This window comes from Lycium barbarum, chromosome 12, assembly GCF_019175385.1.
Source record: "Lycium barbarum isolate Lr01 chromosome 12, ASM1917538v2, whole genome shotgun sequence".
NCBI classification, from domain to species: domain Eukaryota; kingdom Viridiplantae; phylum Streptophyta; class Magnoliopsida; order Solanales; family Solanaceae; genus Lycium; species Lycium barbarum.
In genome coordinates this window covers 92,332,341-92,354,110 of record NC_083348.1, presented here as the reverse complement: position 1 = coordinate 92,354,110, position 21,770 = coordinate 92,332,341, and the positions used below count along the sequence as shown (strand labels likewise).

Here is a 21,770-nt window from a genome sequence, read left to right as displayed (position 1 = left end):
AAATTGGTATATCTGATTATATAGGGTATATCATTCCTTACTTGGCTGATTGATAAGCTGCCCTTGTTTAAATTTAGACCATGCTATCATCATGTCATGCCCTCGTCTTATCCTGTACCTTTTTTTTATATCTTACGTGGCTGTCCGTTGCAAATATACCATGTGATTATATATATATATATATACATATATATACATATATATATAATATATATATATATATATATATATATATATATATATATGTCGTAGATGACTAGTATAATCTTGATTTGTTGAGTTTAAATTTTATATGTTTAAATCTCATTCGTGGATTATATGCTAATCCTTTCCCTTTTGTTCTTATGCATGAATATCGCGTACGAGTGCGAGGGGACTCGCCTTCTTCCGCATTCGGTATTGGGCTAAGAGCCCAACACGAAATTCTCTCCCTATCAACCCAATTCACAGCCAAACAAGAAAAAAAAAAAAAAGGGGGTCTGGGCCGAGGCCCAACAGATGGTCAACAAACCACAGCAGTTTTGGAAAGTGGGCTGAGCCCATTTATATTATAGCTACTCTTCCATTTTATTTTTTGTGTGTATTTAATGTGTATTGTATAACTAACATTTTTGTTTGTTAATTAAGATCGAACCTTAGGGACATTAAAGGGTTCAGTTTAGTAATGGGTAGTTAATTCCACAAATTACATTCATTTCTATTTTTTAAAACTATTTATAGTACCTATAACATTTATTAGAATAATTGATTTTTTAAAGATAGCATGATTACATCTTTGGCTAAAGGAATAATAATTTATGCTCACTATCATTAGAAACTTAAAACATCACCAATCCTACACTAACGATTAGCTTAATCTAAGGAATAAAAGGCAAACTAATTCAACGAATAACTCTTTCACTTTAGTTTCTTTCCAACACTTGAAATTCATATTTGTCTAAACAACCTTTAAAACTTTTATTAAATAACTCTTTTAAATTTTAGTCATTTTTCTCCATATATATATATAAACATCACTCATCCCATTTCTTTTGGTTTATGTATAATTAAACTCTTATCAAATCACTACGTTTTCTACAAGTATTATTTTAAACATTATTATTACACTTTCGTTAAAAATTAATAACATTTATAAGTCGTGTTTACAAAGTAACAATAGACATATTTTTTTTATACAACTTATTATTTTACATGTCTTATTTCTAATAACACTATTACCTTTTACTTTAAAAAACTTTCCCAAACATTTATAATACTATATTTATCCTTAGCCTAATTAATCATAAGTCCGGTCGGTTAACCATTGTTAATGGGTCTTAAAGGGTGCCTAATACCTTCCCTTTAGACTAATTGAACCCTTACCTAGAATCTTAAGTTTCGCAGACTTTAAACACAGCTAACTTTAAACATAACTTTAATAAACTTTAGGTGTCCTAATTCACCATAAATAATTAGGTGGCGACTCCTTAACATAACAAAAACAGGAATCTCCAATATGTCGTACTTCTACTTTAACTCGGTTAAAATGGGGTATGACAGCTTGGCGACTCTGCTGGGGACTTGACTTAGGTTCTAACCATAACGGACTTAGTTTAAATAGGTTTTGTGTGCTTATTTTGATTACTTTATTTGTTTGTTAACTGTTTTTACATGCTATTAATTGTTTGCTTGATATAAACTGTTTGTTCGATATAAACTGTTTATGTGTTACTGCTTTGATAAACTGTCATTCCGTTCATATTTCCTCCACTCCTGGAAAACTCACACATATTCACACACTCAAAACGGCTTCGCGGTTCGCGCCCGTTCACTATTAAATTACCTTTTAGTTGGATCGATCTTGTGGATTTAGTCGATCAGCGGTGCAGTCGACGGCCACGGACTTTCCACTCCCAAGTTGTCCGCTTGGGGGAACCTTGTGTCATAGGAAGCCAACTCTTAGTCAGCCTAAGATAGAGCTAAACCAACACCCTTTACTAAGAACATACATTTTTGACCTAGGAGGTTTAATACCCTTGGTGTATTAAACTCATTAGACGACTTTACCCAAACGTCCAAGCGGGTTCACGACCCCGAGTGACACCAATCATACTTATGTGCATGTTTGAAGGATAACTGTGCCTAAATATTGACTATTTGCTCTAATTAATTAAACTTTAGGAAGAAGGGAATGACTAACATTTCTATGACAGGTATGCATTGGAATATAACAAATGACGAAGATCAAGGATATCACAAATGGAGCTAGAAGTTAGACATAGAAATTTTATTTACTTTATTTAGATTAGAAAACACTTTATGTTGTATTCATTTGACATGTAATAAATATTACATTATCTTGTACTTTATTTTGGGAAATAGAATTCGTTTAATTAATCAAAGCAACGGGATGACGTATTATGGCACACTTTATCCTTCAAACAAACGTTAGGCCTACCTCTGGCACAAAGAGGTCACATGCATATTAGGACGCGTTATTATTTAATATAATTGTTTACATTTATTTGACAACTTGTTTGACTTTATTCGATGAATTATTTGCTACAGGTCTTACTTGACTTTACGTGATCTTGACTTTACCTAGATATGTTCATGAGACTAACATCATTTATACTTTGTGTTTCTTTTATCTTATCCCCAAAAAGAGAGTTGATTCGTGTTGACACTCGATGGCCGATCATCCTTACGTCACGAGATCAAAGACATCATCGTTACCTGAACGTAGTTGGGTTGTTCAAGGAAATGAAATTACTATGCCCGATCCGGCCGCATCTATTCCAACTGGTGTAGAAAACATCGTGATCTCAAGCGATCCGCCCGAGATTTCCGAACACGGAACTGCTATTCAATGGGATGAACATATCGCCCGCCTGACTCAAGAAATTGAGAATCTACGTGGAGAACTAAATCGGGTTAGGGATTTGACCAATTTATCCATCACCCTCCAAAATCCACCTTCTGAACCTAGCAATACTGCACCAGAACCACCTCGTTTCCCATCACTCGAATCCCCAGTTCCTGAGCATTTTCCTCCCCAAAACAATGCACCTACCAACCTACCTCCGATCACCCCCGCAAATCCACCAAATCCATCATCCGCCTATACTTCCCCACAAAGTCGACCGCCCACTTACACTAACTATACTCTTCCACAAGGTCAACCACCCACTTACACTAACTCTACTCCTCCACAAAATCAACCACCCACCTACACTGCCTATGCTACTAATAACCCACCAGTCGTCAACCCACCAAATCAATCACTAGGTCATACTCCTTACATTCCTTTACCCACCAACACTAATCCACTACCCACAACCACTCCTCTAAACCCACCAAACCAACCACCTGCGAATACCACTTATAACACAACCCCTCCAGTCCAAAACACTCCCATCGTCCAGACTTATCCAACCCAGCATATGCACGGGGCACACTTTGTCACCCCAAATGCACAATATGTTCCTCCGGTATATGCCACAGAAACACAAACCTTTACCAACCCAGTAACGGTCAGGTTCCAACCCGAGGTAGATCAATACGAAGAAATGGAAAGGGATGCAAAGGCAGGGGCAGATAACATACTGCTAAAAGAAATCCACAGTCTCAAAGAAGCAATGAGGAACCTTCAAGTTGCTAGAGGAACTAAGAGTGTAGAATATGAAGATCTCTGTGTCCAACCTGACGTCGATTTACCCGTAGGCTACAAACCGCCAAAATTTGATACATTCAATGGAACAGGCGACCCTCATACACACTTAAGGGCTTATTGTGACAAACTGGTTGGAGTGGGCAGAGACCAGAGCATAAGGATGAAGCTCTTCATAAGAAGCTTATCTGGCGAAGCACTTACTTGGTATACACAACAGGATGTCCGTAAATGGCGTGGTTGGAGTGACATGGCGCAAGACTTTATGGACAGGTTCAGTTTTAACACCGATATCACACCAGATAGAGTTTACATGACTAAGTTAACCAGGAAGTCAACTGAGACGTTCCGCGAATATGCGTTACGTTGGAGGTCAGAAGCAGCCAGGGTTCAACCTCCGATGAATGATAGGGAAATGACTGCTACCTTCATTGAATGCCAGGCTGGCATATTTTACGAGAAAATGATAGGTATGATGGGACAAAAATTCACAGAAGTTGTTCGAATGGGAGAAGCACTGGAAGAAGGAATCAAATCGGGGAAAATTCAGGATCTTATTGCTTTACAAGCAATGAACAAAGCTATACAATCTGGTTCTATCAACGGGATTAAAAAGAAGAAGGAAGATGTCGCTGCAGTCATGAACGTTCAAGGACATGAGCCGAGCCAAGCCATTCCATACTTTAACCACCCACAACAAACTTTCCACCCTTACCACTACCCTGAACCCTACCAAGCTCCACTACCTCCTTACCCCGTTTACAACACCCAAGCAAACTACTACCAACCCCGAGCACCTCCGCATCAAAACCCACGCCCGTATCAACCCAACCAAGCTCCAACTTACCAAAATCGACCACATACTATACCTAGAGCCCGTCCAAACCCTGACACCAAAAACACCCGCAATTACACTCAGATCGCTGAACCCTTGGCTCAATTGTTCGAAAGAATGAAAACAGCAGGCATAATACAACCGATTGAAGGAAAAATTCCCGAGCCTATCCCAAAATGGTTTGATGGTTCCAAAAGCTGCGCATACCACTCTGGAGTTGTTGGGCACGCCACTGAAGATTGCTATGGGCTTAAAAACAAAATCGAAGCCCTGATTAAGGAAGGAGTAATTCAGCTCGCTGAAGCTAAGCCCAATGTGGTCAACAATCCTTTGCCTGCTCACGGAAATACCAAGATTTAGAGGAGTCCAGTGCGGAAAGAGTCAGATCAACAACTTTGTCGCTCTCGTGGGAACGATCCAATACAACTACTCGCAACACCAAGGCACTGACAATATGGGGCGCCGAACCAGGAAAGACTCTGAAGAATTGGACTTGTACTCCGTCCTCGATCCGTCGGGAGCCTTGGTAGCATGAACATATAGTGAACTTGTTTTCTTTTATTGATGCTTGAACCGTACTCAAAATTTTGTTTGTTTTGCTTCACCTTGTGGAAGCTTGAATTGCAAAACTATGAATGCATTTCTGATTTTTCTTAATCATCTATTTTCTACTTTATTTATCAAAACTGTCAACTCTACGATTGTGACATGAAATGTACGAATAGACAACACACATTCCGAGAGAGTAACAAAGAAACTAGGGGGACAAGACAAGATTCCACTCACAAGAATTGAAATAGCCGATAGGTGATAACATAAGCCTAAAAGCTAGCAATTCAAGAAGAAATCAAAGTACGACATTAGGTTAGACAACCTAGTTTGCAACCTTTCCTTTAGGTGCGAACTACGCTTGACCTGATTCCTCGGTGGATACGTAGGCAGCCCACATAGGGTTCGGTTGTGCTATAACAGAAAATCAAAAAATCCTTATACAAGGAGAACTATGCTTAGCCTGATTCCCTCGGTGGGATTCGTAGACTATCAACATACAGACCCGTCACACCTAGATAAAAATCCAACAAACCCTTTACCATAGATATAACAGAACTACGCTGACCTGATCCGCTTAGCAGGATACGTAGGCAATCCACATCGGGTTCGGTCCCTTTATTAGAAAACTCAGACCACTTTATGTATTTTACGAACTACGTTCTGACCTGATTCCTTGGCGGATACGTAGGCAACCTATATAAGTTTCGGTCACACCACAACATAAATTTAGCACACCCTTCTGAACCCAAAACTGGGGCATATTTTGGAAAAGATATAGACGAAAGAACGGTTGGACATCGACAAGATTAAGGCTATCAGACAGGAAGTATTATAGACCAATTACTTTAGAAGCGTCACAATCTAAAGTTGGCAGAATATTTTACAACTTACATATGTATACGTTTACATATATATCTTTCCTTACATACATACATTTACATATTTCACAACCTATATACATATAGTCACATTTCCTTATACATATACCTACATATCTACCTTTCAAATCAAATACTTTCTTGCAATTGATTCACTACTGTTCACCTACCGAGGCTTGAACGGAGATCACAAGATCCAAACAAACAAGACGAATGGAGCGCCAACCACGTCAAGCTTCGAGTCAACACGAATCAACTTCCCCCCTCCCAAACTAAGAATTTTTCTTTGAGTGCAGGAATTAAAAGACCGCGAGATCAACAGTCAAGTCTATCACGACCGAAAAGCATCATCTGGCTCAATATGGCCTCGCCTCAAAAGCCAAACGGCTTTATTTCTAAATTCTATCTTTAATTTTATTTTATCAGAACAACTTTATGACTTCATTAACGAATATGCCTGTTTTGTAGGTTAAAGACGAATCAAATCAGGATTACGCGTCATTGATTCAGCCTGTTGCGATAGCGTCGACTTCATCAGCCAAACGGCTATGCTATCACTTTACTACATACTTTATTACCTTCTTTATCTGTTTTAACCATTTTGCCTGAACTTTACAGGAATCAACATTAAGTCTCCGAAGACAACCGGAGGGATTTATCATCAAATCTCCGAAGACAACCGGAGACATCACATGGCTATACGGCCTCATACGCACAAGCCGGACGGCTACACTATGACTTTACCCTCTATTTTATCATTTGTTCTACCAACTTTAACCACTTTACCCTGAACTTTACAGGAATTATCATTGAGTCCCCGAAGACAACCGGAGACACAACATCAAGTCCCCGAAGACAACCGGAGACATAGCATCAAGTCCCCGAAGACAACCGGGGGCGTCATTCGGCTATACAGCCTCATATGCATAAGCCAGACGGCTACACTATGACTTTACTCTCTACTTTATCATTCACTTTACCAACTTTAACGACTTTATCCTGAACTTTACAGGAATTATCATTGGAGCCTCCGAAGACAACCGGAGACATCATCCACTTTACAACTTTATCCTGGACTTTACGGGAATCATCATCAAATCTCTGAAGACAACCAGAGACATCGCATGGCCACACGGCCTCATACGCATAAGCCAGACGGCTACACTTTGACTTTACTCTCTACCTTATCATTTACTTTACCAACTTTAACAACTTTACCCTGAACTTTACAGGAATTATCATTGAGCCTCCGAAGACATCGTCCACTTTACAACTTTATCCTGGACTTTACGGGAATCATCATTGAATCTCTGAAGACAACCGGAGAGATACCATCAAGTCCCCGAAGACAACCGGAGACATCACATGGCTATACGGCCTCATACGCATAAGCCAGACGGCTACACTTTGACTTTACTCCCTACTTTGTCATTCACTTTACCAACTTTAACAACTTTACCCTGAACTTTACAGGAATTATCATTGAGCCTCCGAAGACAACCGGAGACATCATACACTTTACGACTTTACCCCGGACTGTACAAGAGTCTGCATTAAATCTCCGAAGACAACCGGAGACATCGCATGGCTACACGGCCTCACCTGCATAAGCCAAACGGCTATACACCTACTTTACTCCTTACTTCATTTCTTTATTTCATCATCTACTTTACCTACTTTAACGAATTTACCTTAAATTTCGCAGATATCATTTATCGTCGAGTCCCGGAAGACAGCCGGAGACCTTATCACTATCATCTTCAAATGCAACTAGAGATATTATCACATCCTCAGCATACGCATCACGCATTCATTCAAGTCCCTGAAGACAACCAGAGACAACACTGGCCATACGGCTTCATTTTCATTCCCACACTCATATTTATTATCATTTTACACTCTTTATAATTTTACACTCTCAACGTTATTACTAATTTTGACATGAATTTCAGTTTTGGCAGAAAATACAACCTGCAGGGACGCAACACAACGTGGAACTTTATCTTACGCAGTGAACTGGGGAAAATTTGCTGAAGAGGAATACCAAACTCACAAGCAAAGGTCGCGGATCTACTCTCGAACTCGATTCCGCCTATGTCCACAAACACGTGATACGTAGGTTAAATTCTCTTTCACATCCTCCGCTAAAACTCTACTCAATCTACTCTTCTCACCATCTCATATTCCTTTCTACATCCCCAGCGTTTCCATAACTCAACACTTGGGCATCTTTGAAGAATTTACACCGTGTCTAGTAGAGTCCTACTTATGGGTGTGTTGTGCACCACATTTATAATTAGGAGGCTATAAGCGCGTGTTCCATTCTTGAACGTTCTCGTCACCTGTCTACAACCCCCCGCTAGATTATGAATCCACAAAAACTTTCGAACTACACATGGCCTGATTCTCGTGCAGCCCGAGATATGTAGGCAACTTGAAACTGAGATTCGGCCATAATTTTCCATAATTCTTTCGGTCCTCATAATATTTTCCATCAATTTTCCTAAACCGTACTTTCTTACAAACTCATATTCGTCGGTCCAAACAAAATTGGCTACTACGTCAACTTCTTCGCCTGAAGATTCTTACATCATCTCCAGTCGAAGAGGGGCATCTGTTGACACCCAATTTTGTCCCTCCTTTATTTAATTTACTCGGATTTCTAAATTTATTGACGAGCTAAATACTTTATTTTCACAATATTTTATTGCTACTACTATCAATATCATTACTTATATTTTTTGACATTAGGAGCATTACTTTATCATAAATTTTGAACAGCTAGTCATCGTTTTCGTTTCGGGTTTGGACTCGTTAAATTAATTACAAGACAACACTTTGCAAAATATTAATTATTTATTGTCTTTACATAATATATATTATACCGGTTATTAAATTAGAATCCGAAAAATCATTAAATAGCGGAGGAAGGATCAACAATTTTCAGCCAAATTAATGACCCAAAATACAAACAATATATTATTTCCCTACCTAAATAAACAACCCACATTTTAATACCCACTCCACATTTTCAATCCAACTAAAATACCAAACGGACCAGCCCATTACCTAAATCTACCCGGTCCAGCCCAACACCCCATCCAGCCCAACACATCACCCGGCCCAACGGTCCCCTTTCCCCCTTAACCTAATCCATTTCTCTTCCTCTTTCCTTTTTCCCTTTTTTTTTCCGCCTCCTCCTCACCCTTTCCTCTCTTCCTTCTCTCTTCTTATCATCGTCGCTCCCCTTCCAGCTCCTCTCCACTTTCCCTTGTCCCCTACACGCTGCTCCCCACTCCGTCTCTCTCTTACGCTCCTCTATTTTTTTTTTACCAAACAAATTCCTATAAAAGCAGGGGGAGGGAGAAGAAATGGGGGAAGCGAAATCAACACGAAAAACAGAAGAGAGGGAAGCGAAATCAACACGAAAAACAAAAGAGAAGGAAACAAATCAACACGAAAAACAGAAGAGAAGAAAAACAAATCAACAAGAAAACAGATCGAAAAGAGAAAACCGGGGGATTTTTGGGGTTTTGAATGGTTTATTCTTAGGGATAAGAAACCCGAATCAAGAGAAAAGATTTAGAACCAAAAATTCCCTACAAAACATAAATTTTAATCAACAAAGACAACGAACAATTGCTCCATTTTCCTTTCGTTTTCTGTTCAAAACGTTGGTTACTTTAATCGATTTCGAGCTCGTCGTGTTCGAGTAGATTCGCTGTCGACGCCCCAGTTCATTGCGCACAAAACAGGTAAACTTCGATACCTTTATTACTTCGAGTCTTTAATTTCTGCTTTGGTTAAATTTTTTAGCTGGTTCTGCTATTTTTATGTTGTGTAGTTTCTTTGTCGTCACATTATTTTCTGATATTTTGGGATATTGTTAGGATAGGATAGTAATTGCTAAAGTGAGTCCGAAAGGTGGATATTGTAATTTAGGATGGCTTAAGACTAAATTTCCAGGACTTAGGATGCATTTAAACCGAATATACATAGGATATACAATGGATTATCAAGATAAGAAGAAGATATACATTCAATATATATATGATATACACTTTTACTCTATCTGTTCAAAAAATATATCCTGTCATGAATGTAATCTGCTTTGAACTGGTAATTGTATTTCACATTTAGTTATGTATGTAGCATGTTCTGTTATGGAATTATGATAGGCATTAACATATTTAGATATAATTCTTGTCTTAATATGCACTGGAAATCAAGTTGATTAGTCTGCTATCACACTTAGGTGGAAATCTGGCTTAGCTGTTCAAATGATTGACTCGGAATGATTGCTTGAGTACTGGTTTAGACCATGTGAGGTTTTGACATAACTGTCCTTAAACTAAGAGTCTATGTGAAATGTTATTTGCTTGTGTGCACTCTTAAGGTGATCAGTGATGCTTGATGATTTAAAAGACCTCTGATGACTGTTGTGATAACCTTATTTAGAATCATAACAGCTCAAGTATTTTGACCATGGAGTTTTGGTGACACAGTTTAGATAAATTGAGGTGCTCATGAGGAAATTTGGTTTATAAGACTTTCTTCTCTTATTCTTAAATAATCTGATCTGAGATTTATATATTGTCTTAGTCTGAATCTGTCTACTGCATTTGTCATGTTGACTTGTATGAACTATTATTGAGCTGACTAAGGAAAGTTTGATTAGGCCAGATTTAGCAAAGTCTGAGGCCTGCTTGTAAAGTCTTGTAATGTGACTAGGTTGTTTGGATGTGATTAAATAAGGCTTAACTGGTTTCAAAGAACATATTAGTTTATCTTGGTGTGTCTGCATCTGAGCCTAATAAGGTGGAAAAGTCTCAAGGAGTTAAGACATCCTCCTAATATGTACCAGGTTTGAGCTTTTCTACTGAAATAGTGAAGAAAGGGAACCACTTAGGTTAATATGAACTTTGTATGCATTAGGTGATTGACAGAGTTTAACCCTGAGAATTTAAATCAAAATCTGGATGATTGACTTGGAACTTATATGTGAGCATGAACATCCAGTTGTCTCTTTATTTATATACTTATGTACTATTTTAGAACTCATATAATGTGGGTATTCTGCTTCTAAAAACCTGACCATACTAGACTGGAGTTTAAGGGGTCAGTATTGCAAAAAATTGAATGCATGATTAAGCATTTTTTTTACTGTTGTTCTGTGTGTGTTCCTCATAGAAGTAGCATCAGAACCTTACACGATTACTCTGTTTCCAGCCCCTTTAACTGAATGAATAAACCCCCCTCTGTCCTGCCCCTGTTTGTCGCGATATTTTGGAAACTTGACTTAGTGAAATATGGTGACAATTGTTGTTTGACAGAAATAGATGACGTTTGTTCATCATTACCTGGAAGTTGTGACCTGATATTTATGATAATTTTGAATCAAAAATACAAATTCACGCAGTAGTACTAGTTGAAAGTTTTAGATTTACCCCTGCATATACAGGTTATATTCAGTCATGCATACGTTTGAATATGTAAATTGGTATATCTGATTATATAGGGTATATCATTCCTTACTTGGCTGATTGATAAGCTGCCCTTGTTTAAATTTAGACCATGCTATCATCATGTCATGCCCTCGTCTTATCCTGTACCTTTTTTTTATATCTTACGTGGCTGTCCGTTGCAAATATACCATGTGATTATATATATATATATATATATATATATATATATATACATATATATACATATATATATATATATATATATGTCGTAGATGACTAGTATAATCTTGATTTGTTGAGTTTAAATTTTATATGTTTAAATCTCATTCGTGGATTATATGCTAATCCTTTCCCTTTTGTTCTTATGCATGAATATCGCGTACGAGTGCGAGGGGACTCGCCTTCTTCCGCATTCGGTATTGGGCTAAGAGCCCAACACGAAATTCTCTCCCTATCAACCCAATTCACAGCCAAAGAAGAAAAAAAAAAAAAAAGGGGGTCTGGGCCGAGGCCCAACAGATGGTCAACAAACCACAGCAGTTTTGGAAAGTGGGCTGAGCCCATTTATATTATAGCTACTCTTCCATTTTATTTTTTGTGTGTATTTAATGTGTATTGTATAACTAACATTTTTGTTTGTTAATTAAGATCGAACCTTAGGGACATTAAAGGGTTCAGTTTAGTAATGGGTAGTTAATTCCACAAATTACATTCATTTCTATTTTTTAAAACTATTTATAGTACCTATAACATTTATTAGAATAATTGATTTTTTAAAGATAGCATGATTACATCTTTGGCTAAAGGAATAATAATTTATGCTCACTATCATTAGAAACTTAAAACATCACCAATCCTACACTAACGATTAGCTTAATCTAAGGAATAAAAGGCAAACTAATTCAACGAATAACTCTTTCACTTTAGTTTCTTTCCAACACTTGAAATTCATATTTGTCTAAACAACCTTTAAAACTTTTATTAAATAACTCTTTTAAATTTTAGTCATTTTTCTCCATATATATATATAAACATCACTCATCCCATTTCTTTTGGTTTATGTATAATTAAACTCTTATCAAATCACTACGTTTTCTACAAGTATTATTTTAAACATTATTATTACACTTTCGTTAAAAATTAATAACATTTATAAGTCGTGTTTACAAAGTAACAATAGACATATTTTTTTTATACAACTTATTATTTTACATGTCTTATTTCTAATAACACTATTACCTTTTACTTTAAAAAACTTTCCCAAACATTTATAATACTATATTTATCCTTAGCCTAATTAATCATAAGTCCGGTCGGTTAACCATTGTTAATGGGTCTTAAAGGGTGCCTAATACCTTCCCTTTAGACTAATTGAACCCTTACCTAGAATCTTAAGTTTCGCAGACTTTAAACACAGCTAACTTTAAACATAACTTTAATAAACTTTAGGTGTCCTAATTCACCATAAATAATTAGGTGGCGACTCCTTAACATAACAAAAACAGGAATCTCCAATATGTCGTACTTCTACTTTAACTCGGTTAAAATGGGGTATGACAGGCGTATGTGGTATAATCGCCTAAGTGAGTACTTGATAAATGAAGGATATATAAATGATGCCATTTGTCCATGTGTTTTTATTAAGAAAACAAAATCAGGGTTCATTATACTTGCTGTTTATGTTGATGACATAAACCTCATTGGAACTCCAGAAGAGCTCCAAAAGGCGATTGAATATTTGAAGAAAGAATTTGAGATGAAAGATCTCGGAAAGACAAAACTCTGTCTTGGTCTGCAAATTGAACATTTCGCAAAAGGGATCTTTATACATCAATCTGCCTATACTGAGAAAGTTTTAAATCGGTTTTACATGGACAATGCGCATCCTTTAAGTACTCCTATGGTTGTTCGCTCACTTGAAGTGAGCAAAGACCCGTTCCGACCTCAGGAAGAAAATGAAGAGCTACTTGGTCCTGAAGTACCATATCTTAGTGCAATAGGTGCACTTATGTATCTTGCTAATGCTACAAGACCTGACATAGCATTTTTTGTTAATTTGCTAGCAATATATAGCTCTTCTCCTACACGGAGGCATTGGAACGGGATTAAGCATATATTGCGATATCTGAAGGGAACTAGCGATATGGGTCTGTTTTATACTAACAAAGGTAGTACAGATCTTGTTGGTTATGCAGATGCAGGTTATTTATCTGATCCACATAAAGCTCGATCTCAAACGGGCTATCTGTTTACATGCGGAGGTACTGCTATATCATGGCGATCGACCAAGCAGTCTATTGTTGCTACTTCTTCAAATCATGCTGAGATAATCGCTATTCATGAAGCAAGTAGAGAATGTGTGTGGTTGAGATCAGTGATACATTTCATCAGAGAAAGATGTGGCTTGAAGTGTGATACAAAAATGCCCACAGTATTATATGAAGATAATGCTGCATGCATAGCTCAATTAAAAGGAGGTTTCATAAAAGGAGATAGAACAAAACACATTTCACCAAAGTTATTTTTCACACATGATCTCCAGAAGAATGGTGATATTGATGCGCAACAAATCCGTTCAAGTGACAATCCTGCAGATTTGTTCACTAAATCGTTGCCAACTTCAACTCTTGAGAAGATGATATTCAAGATTGGAATGCGAAGACTCCGACATCTGAATCTTGGTCTTCGTCAGTGGGAGTGAAATACGTGTTGTACTCTTTTTTCCTTAACCAAGTTTTGTCCCATTGGGTTTTCTTGGTAAGGTTTTTAATGAGGCAGCTCTCAAAGCGTATTTCTAGATATGTGCACTCTTTTTCCTTCATTAGGAATTTTTCCCACAGGGTTTTTTTTTAATAAGGTTTAACGAGGTACATCATCTATTAATGGACATCCAAGGGGGAGTGTTATAAATATCCCAAGTAGTGGATATCCATTAAGTTATAAATATCCCAAAATATCCCATGTCCTGTTGCTCCTATAAATAGGATGCACAAATGCAATGTTGAAAGAGCAGAAATAATATAATCTGATATCTCTCTACATATTTTCTCTACATATTTCTTCTATGTATTTACTTCATAGTTTTATTTTATAACAGAGTTCTTTTTTTGTCAAGAAAGCCGGTGCGGCTTCTGTGTATTATATAAAAAGTTCTTTTGTTACTTTATGTTTCATGCCTTGAGCAATCAAGGGCGTGAGGGGCTGGCCACATCAAGTCATTCTTTCATGCATAATTTTTTATTATTTCCATTGGAGATTTTCTCATATAGCTGAGTACAATTTATTAAGTTTGGTATTGGTTAGGGGAGGACTATTGGCCGATTTATGCATATTATTTTCAAATCAATTGACAAATAGATGAACTTTGACAATTGTCTCCCAAATTTTTTTTTTTTCGAAGAAGCCTTGATTCTTTTCACTTCTATTTCCTTTTGATTTGTTCTTCCGAAGTGGACCCCTTCAACTTTACAAAGGTTCGAAAATAACTAAGTCAACTGGTAGTAGATAAAGAGTTGTAATCAACCTCCTGTATTGCATAATTACACAAAATTTAAGTAGCTAGTGAAAGTCTTTTGTCTATCATGGACCAAATCAATCATCATTTACTTGTAGAACACAAGTGTTCTTCGCTTGGCAAATTAAAACCATGCAGAATTTGTAGTTATCCCAACTAAAAAGCTACCAACTCCATTTATTTGTCAATTCTTTGTAACACTTCTTTCACTGGACACACTATATATACACGTGAACTCGGTCTCAATTTCAGAACAACAAATTAACTAGCCTTCTTCCATAGTCAAATTAAGTTTTTTCTACTACACCAAGGTGCTTAGAACTTCAAAATGGCTCGGTTCATGAGCTTCTTCATTTTCATTGCCATCCTTGCTTTTGCACCAATTTGTTTCTCTTTTAAGAGTAACAATGGTAACCTATACCCCCACTATTATTACAAATCATGCCCAAAGGCGCAAGAAATTGTCAGGTCTGTTGTTGCCAAGGCTGTTGCCAAAGAAGCCCGAATGGCTGCTTCGCTGTTGAGGCTCCATTTCCACGACTGTTTTGTCAAGGTAAAACATATTTCCTGTGACAAAATATTCTTCACACCAAGTATAATGAGTCCCCTGGGCCCTGTCTATACCCTGTTAAATATATATGTAATAAAAAAAAATTATGCCATGACAATGTCTACATGGCAGAAAGTTATAAGTTGGAAACACTCTGAACAGGAAGGAAGTGCATTAGCATACCAACATGCAAGAATATAATACACACTTGCTAAAAGTTATTTTTGCACTGAGAGTATATACATTATAAAGCCTTTTTTTTTTCTTTTGGGATTTGAGGCATTGAACTTCTTAATTAAAGATTATTAGGAAGTGTGTATATGCTGATAGAGATGTGAAAACTGATGGCTAACTGTTTGTTTCACTATTTCATGTAGGGATGTGATGCATCTCTGCTTCTGGATAGCAGCAGAGGTATAGTATCAGAAAAAGGATCAAATCCCAACAAGAATTCAGCTCGTGGATTTGAAGTCCTTGACGACATTAAATCTGCACTGGAGAAGGCATGTCCTCAAACTGTTTCTTGCGCTGATATCTTGGCACTTGCTGCTAGGGATTCTACTGTATTAGTAAGTAGATCACATTTATATACTAGTTTTATCAGAGTGCCTCTTTAGGTGGGGAAAACACGACTTACCTTTTTTTTTTTTTTCCGTATAGGCTGGTGGGCCAAGCTGGGAGGTTCCATTGGGAAGAAGAGACTCCAGAAGCGCCAGTTTAAGCGGCTCCAACAACAATATTCCTGCTCCAAACAACACATTTAATTCCATTCTCTCTAAGTTCCAGAGACAAGGACTTGATCTTGTTGACCTTGTAGCTTTATCTGGTAAATGTTACTCTTTTTGCTAGCTCTTTCCCTCGGTCTAAGCTCTTTCCTAGACGTTACTTAACTTTTAGCCAGGCTAGTTATAACACGTGAAATCATAGTTAATCCTGATAAATTGTAATGCAGGGAGCCACACAATTGGAAACTCAAGATGTACCAGCTTCAGACAAAGGCTCTACAATCAGTCAGGAAATAATAAACCAGACTCTACTCTGGATCAATCTTATGCTGCCCAATTGCGCAATAAGTGTCCAAAATCTGGAGGTGATAACAACCTATTCTTCTTGGACTTTGTCTCTCCCACAAAATTTGATAACAGCTACTTCAAGCTCTTGTTGGCTTCAAAGGGCTTGCTGAACTCTGACCAAGTTCTTGCTACTAAGAGTCAAGCATCATTAGCCTTGGTGAAACAATATGCAGAGAACAATGCACTTTTCTTCCAGCATTTCGCCATGTCTATGGTTAAGATGGGCAACATTTCCCCTTTGACAGGTTCCAGTGGAGAGATCAGGAAGAATTGCAGGAAGATCAACTCCTCTTAAAAGAGCACATCAACTTTTATTTGCAGAAATAGAAAATAATAACTGTACCTTATATTGTTGTTTTGCTATGTATCTTTCTGTTGCTCTTTTTACATTCTTCAGTTTTCGTGATCTCATTGCTTGTACCATTTGTTTGGAAATTGTTAATTATGAATCTATACCATTCGTGGATCTTATTTTTAGCAGCTTTCATACTTCATTTTAACACTGGGCCAAATGAATTCAAACCAAGAAAAGAATCAGTAGGCAAACATAAATTGGTATAGAGACGAGGTCAAAAGGATAAGATAACACAGGAAATATATATAGTAATAATCTAATACCTTCAATGACCAATCAAATTAGAGAAAATTTTCTCTTCGGGAACTTTTACCTAATCCTATGATACGAGCTAATCCGTTCAAACTAGTTGAGAGTTGATTGATTTCAGTAGTATTGTTTGAAAAGTTTGTATCTTCCTAATTTGAGTACACAAAATATTCTCTTCGGGAACTTTTAGCTAATCCTACATTTCTCTTTAATTATGTTAATGATAAATGCACGTTGACTATACACAAATACATCATCATCATCTTACATTCTTACTGCACTTCAAAAAATAACAAAGACCACCTCAATCTTCCTGTTTCTCACTTTGGTCGAATTTTTATAAAATTAACAATGTATACTCTTATTCTGTTTGGGCTTTAGCCTAAATCTTTTCTGGTAAATACTTACCCATACCTGGTGTTTACAACTTGGTTAATGTTTCTTCACTAAATGCTCAAGGTTTAAAACGTGTGTTGCAAATAGGGATTAAAAAAATACACTACAAGATATTATTTACCAAAAAATTGTTTGTTGTTATTTTTGAAAGGCCATTCTAATCTTATTTGTATTTAGTCTACAATCCCTTTAAATACCACCTCAATTTCATTTTGTAGCCAGCATAAGTAAAGTGAAGTTGATGTAAGATTAAACGGGATTGTGATGCCCAAGGGCAAACAACTCAGATATCTAAACTTGATATTCCCAGAGATTGAATAGTTTGATAAATGAAAATGTAACACATAGAATCAAAGATAGGATTGATGTGTAAAATGAATATAGTGTTACTAGGGTGCTATGCAATAGGACATACCTACCTCAATTAAGAGAAGAAACATTTCTAATATGGAACATTTGTTATAAGATCGGACATGTTATACGAATATGGGTGTAAATGTTGGGTATCTAAAGTAACATATCTATAAGATGAGTGCTGCATAAATATGGATGTTAAGACTATACAAGACGATCATATTCTGCAGAACATGCACGTACTACACATGAAAAATAAAATAAGAGAATATTGTTTGAGATGATTTGGTTGTCTTACATTATTTGACCTCTAGATACACCGATTTGTAAGCATAGTGAAACCTTAATGATTGAAGGAGCTAAATACCGATGACATACACCTAAAAGCACATGAAAAAAAGTTGTCTCGAAAGACCTATAATTTCTTAAATTTCGTATAGACTTAACAAAACGAAGGAAAATAATCATCATTATATTGGACAAAAGATTCACATAGGCGATGCCAATTAATTGGTATTAAGGTGAGTTTGTTTATTCATTTGATTAGAGATTTGTTTGTCAGTAGAGAACTTCTATTGTCAGAGAATTTAAATTATTGAATTTCAAATTGAGACGTATCCAAAAAGAGCAACATGAATAGACTATAGAGAGGATTTATAAGTGGCCAACCTCAACTAGCTTAAAATTCATGTTTGCCTAATTAAGTTGCTCCCTTGTGAAAGTACAAGAGGGGGGTGAATTGTAAGCCTATTAAAAAAAATCTAGTCGACTGATAGCGAGACAGCCTGCATAAAATTATCAATCCTTCGATTTGCACAAGTATAAACCACAATAAATAGTAAGAGTGCAGAATATAATATGAGAGCAATAAAATAAATGACACCATGAATTTTTATACTGGTTCGGAACCAATGTGGTATCCTAATCCAGTCCCCTTGGGTTGCAAGGAGGTTATCTCTTTAAGCTCTTTGTAGTTTGAGTTGAGTACAGCCTTTGTGGTTTTCCCCGTTCACCACCAACGTTTACAAGGTTGGTTTTCACTCGCTCACCAACAACGACTCTTTGGTTTTCACTCGCTCACCAAAGAAACGAACAATGACACAACCTCTCAATACAAAGCCTCACCAACTATACTATATCTCTCCTCTCTTTTTTGTTTACACAGTAAGTCACTCAAGATTACAATGCTTATGAAAAGTAGAACAAAGAACTTGAGAAGGTTGAGACGAAAGTATAAGTGGCTGCGTACTGAACCAGTTCAATAATTCTTCTTTAAATAGTGGCTCGTTATGCTCCAAGGAATATTGTCTTGATACGGTGAATCTTCTATTTGAAGTAGTATCTGCATTCCTTGATGGATTTTTGCCTCAATTGATTGCACAAAATATTTGCTCCAAGGATTTTGCTGAACGTTCCTTTCTTGACCCAATTGATAAATCATCTTTCCTTCCATGATTGTTATACCCTTGTGATGTTGGTCTTTCCTTACATAGTACAATGTAATAATTTATCTTTTTCTTCCTGGCAATGCATTGTTGATATTGAATCTCATCATACGTGGCCCTTCATGTAGAGAATTAAATTTCCCTAGAAGCTTCTATTTAAGACTCATTGATTTTTCCATTTTTAGCTCCCTTGAAATTTGGCCAGCAATCCTCCTTGATCTTTTCCATTTTGATACCATAATATATGGCATCTCAGATTCATATTCATATTCAATTGACTTCCCCTAATTTTGTCCATAGAGAATATTCCCTTTATAACCAAAGCCAATCTCTAATTCCTTTTTTATCAATACAGTACTTCAACTTTCCTTTCCAATAATTCTTTTACCCGTGTTGTGCATTTGCTCTTTACATAGAAAAAATATTTCTTTCCTTGTAGTGAATCACCTTTCTTCCAAAGCTGTAGCAAAGTGTATTCAAATTTGAGATCTAAATTTGAATATCTCTTCCCTTTTATAGAATGTCTTCTTTCCAACATAACGAACATTCTTCCCATTAATTTCTCTAAACTCTTCTTCTGATTTTTACAAATACGAGCTTTTATTTAGGCAACCCAAGAGAATTTCAAGATCCTCTTCATTTCACCTTGGATCTTGATTTATATTAATTTGAATGTAATCACATTCGTCTTCTAGCATTTGGACTTTGATCACTCCGAACATGAACACTTTTGTGCACTTACGACTTTTGGCATATCTTGATACTCCATAGATTTGTGGGCCTTCCTTACGTAACAAATTGATCTCGATCTTTTCCTTTTCTAGAATATTTTTCTTTCATAGAATCGTAGTAAATATTTTTTCCATAATTCTTGCACCTTGATTTGAGTAAGTATTTTTCTTCCACATCTTCTTTCATAATTCCATCTCGTAATATCTTCTTTTCCTTATTTGATTAGATCTTCACCAAATCCCTCTTCATCAAATAAACCTATACCAAAAATAAATTTACCACAAGTAAATGTTCTTTTATTAAAACTTATGTTGGTTTGTTATCATCAAAATTAATAGGTGAAACCTTGGACCTAACACCTTGCAAATATGTCATAAAGGACGCAGGACTGTTCCTTGGGGATGATCATACATTTGAGATAGCCAATCATCCTAAACCACAGTTCTTTCGTATAAATGAAGCATAAATCCTATTCTGCTCATGTTTGAAGAGAGTAGCAGAGCCGTTCTCCTAACCCTTTTTACCTGAATATTTTTTTGTTCATTCATTATAGGACCAAAATAGGATTCATCTAATATTCGCTTTCACTTATCCATTTGTAGCTCACGATAGATTGCGGTGCACGAGAGCAGATAACCCCTACACAAATTCATTATTGTAGTTACTACTACTAAACACGTATTGCCGTTTCTATTAGAGAAGATACTGTCAATAACGTAGCTCAAAGTACGCAGAACAAGCATAGTACATTTGTCTTAGTCTTGTTTGATACATGTTTAAATTTCCCACTTTGATACGTTTTACAAGCATACTCTTTCTCAGTACGTAGCGGAAAAGTTGATTAAATTACGTAAATTATAAATCTTAGATTACTGTAAATTGAAAATATCCGTTTACTTACTAGTTACTAATGAATTGAAGTTCAGTACTTTCTCGGTTTTACCTAATACTGAAAAGAGGATAAAACAAAAGGAAAAAGTTGAGATACATACTCTTCTAATAACATGAAAACTCAAACATAAATAAATAATGTTGATGTCCTCTTTTGACAAGAAAGCAGGTGCGGCTTCTGTGTATTATGTTAACTCTTTTGTTACTTTATATTTCATGCCTTGAGCAATCAAGGGCCTGTGGGGCTGACCAGATCAAGTCCTTCTCTCGTGCTTTATTTTATTATATCCATTAAAGACTTTCCATATACCACTAAAGCCGAGTACAATTTATTAAGTCTGGTAGTGGTTAGGGGAGGACTATTGGCCGATTTATGCATTATTATTTTCAAATCCATTGACAAGTAGATGAACTTCGGCAATTTTCTCCCAATAAATATTTGTTTAAGAAGACTTGATTCTTTTCACTTCTATTTCCTTTTAATTTGTTCTCTAGAAGTGGACTTCATCAACTTTACAAAGGCTCGAAAATAACTAAGTCAACAAGTAGTTATAGTAATTACTAAGGTAAAGAGTCGTAATCAACCTCCTGTATTGCATATATAATTACAATTGTGTTAATGTTGGAAAATTTACGTAGCTGGTGAAAGTCTTTTGTCTATCATGGACCAAATCAATTATCATCAATTACTTGTACAACACAAGTCTTCTTCGCTTGGCAAATTAAAATCATGCATAATTGTAGTTATCCCAACTAAAAGCTGCCAACTCCATTTATTTGTCGGTCCTTTGTAACACTTCTTTCACTGGACACACTATATAAACCCGTAAAC

The 21,770-nt window shown here is 36.4% G+C and overlaps 1 protein-coding gene across 1 annotated transcript; it reads left to right on the top strand.

The window, feature by feature from the left end:
* Nucleotides 1-14,973: 14,973 nt before the first annotated feature.
* On the top strand, nucleotides 14,974-16,982 carry LOC132624782 (peroxidase 49-like). Its single transcript, XM_060339506.1, has 4 exons — nucleotides 14,974-15,446; nucleotides 15,821-16,012; nucleotides 16,104-16,269; nucleotides 16,396-16,982. The coding sequence occupies exons 1-4, from the start codon at nucleotides 15,222-15,224 to the stop codon at nucleotides 16,809-16,811; spliced, it is 999 nt and encodes a 332-aa protein (XP_060195489.1). The 5' UTR covers nucleotides 14,974-15,221; the 3' UTR covers nucleotides 16,812-16,982.
* Nucleotides 16,983-21,770: the final 4,788 nt, after the last annotated feature.

Excerpts from the sequence above, each read along its gene's own strand:
- LOC132624782 (XM_060339506.1), top strand. The coding sequence starts at position 15,222 with ATGGCTCGGTTCATGAGCTTCTTCATTTTCATTGCCATCCTTGCTTTT. Across the intron at positions 15,447-15,820 it reads TCCACGACTGTTTTGTCAAG|GGATGTGATGCATCTCTGCT; the intron begins GTAAAACATATT and ends TATTTCATGTAG. Across the intron at positions 16,270-16,395 it reads TGACCTTGTAGCTTTATCTG|GGAGCCACACAATTGGAAAC; the intron begins GTAAATGTTACT and ends ATTGTAATGCAG.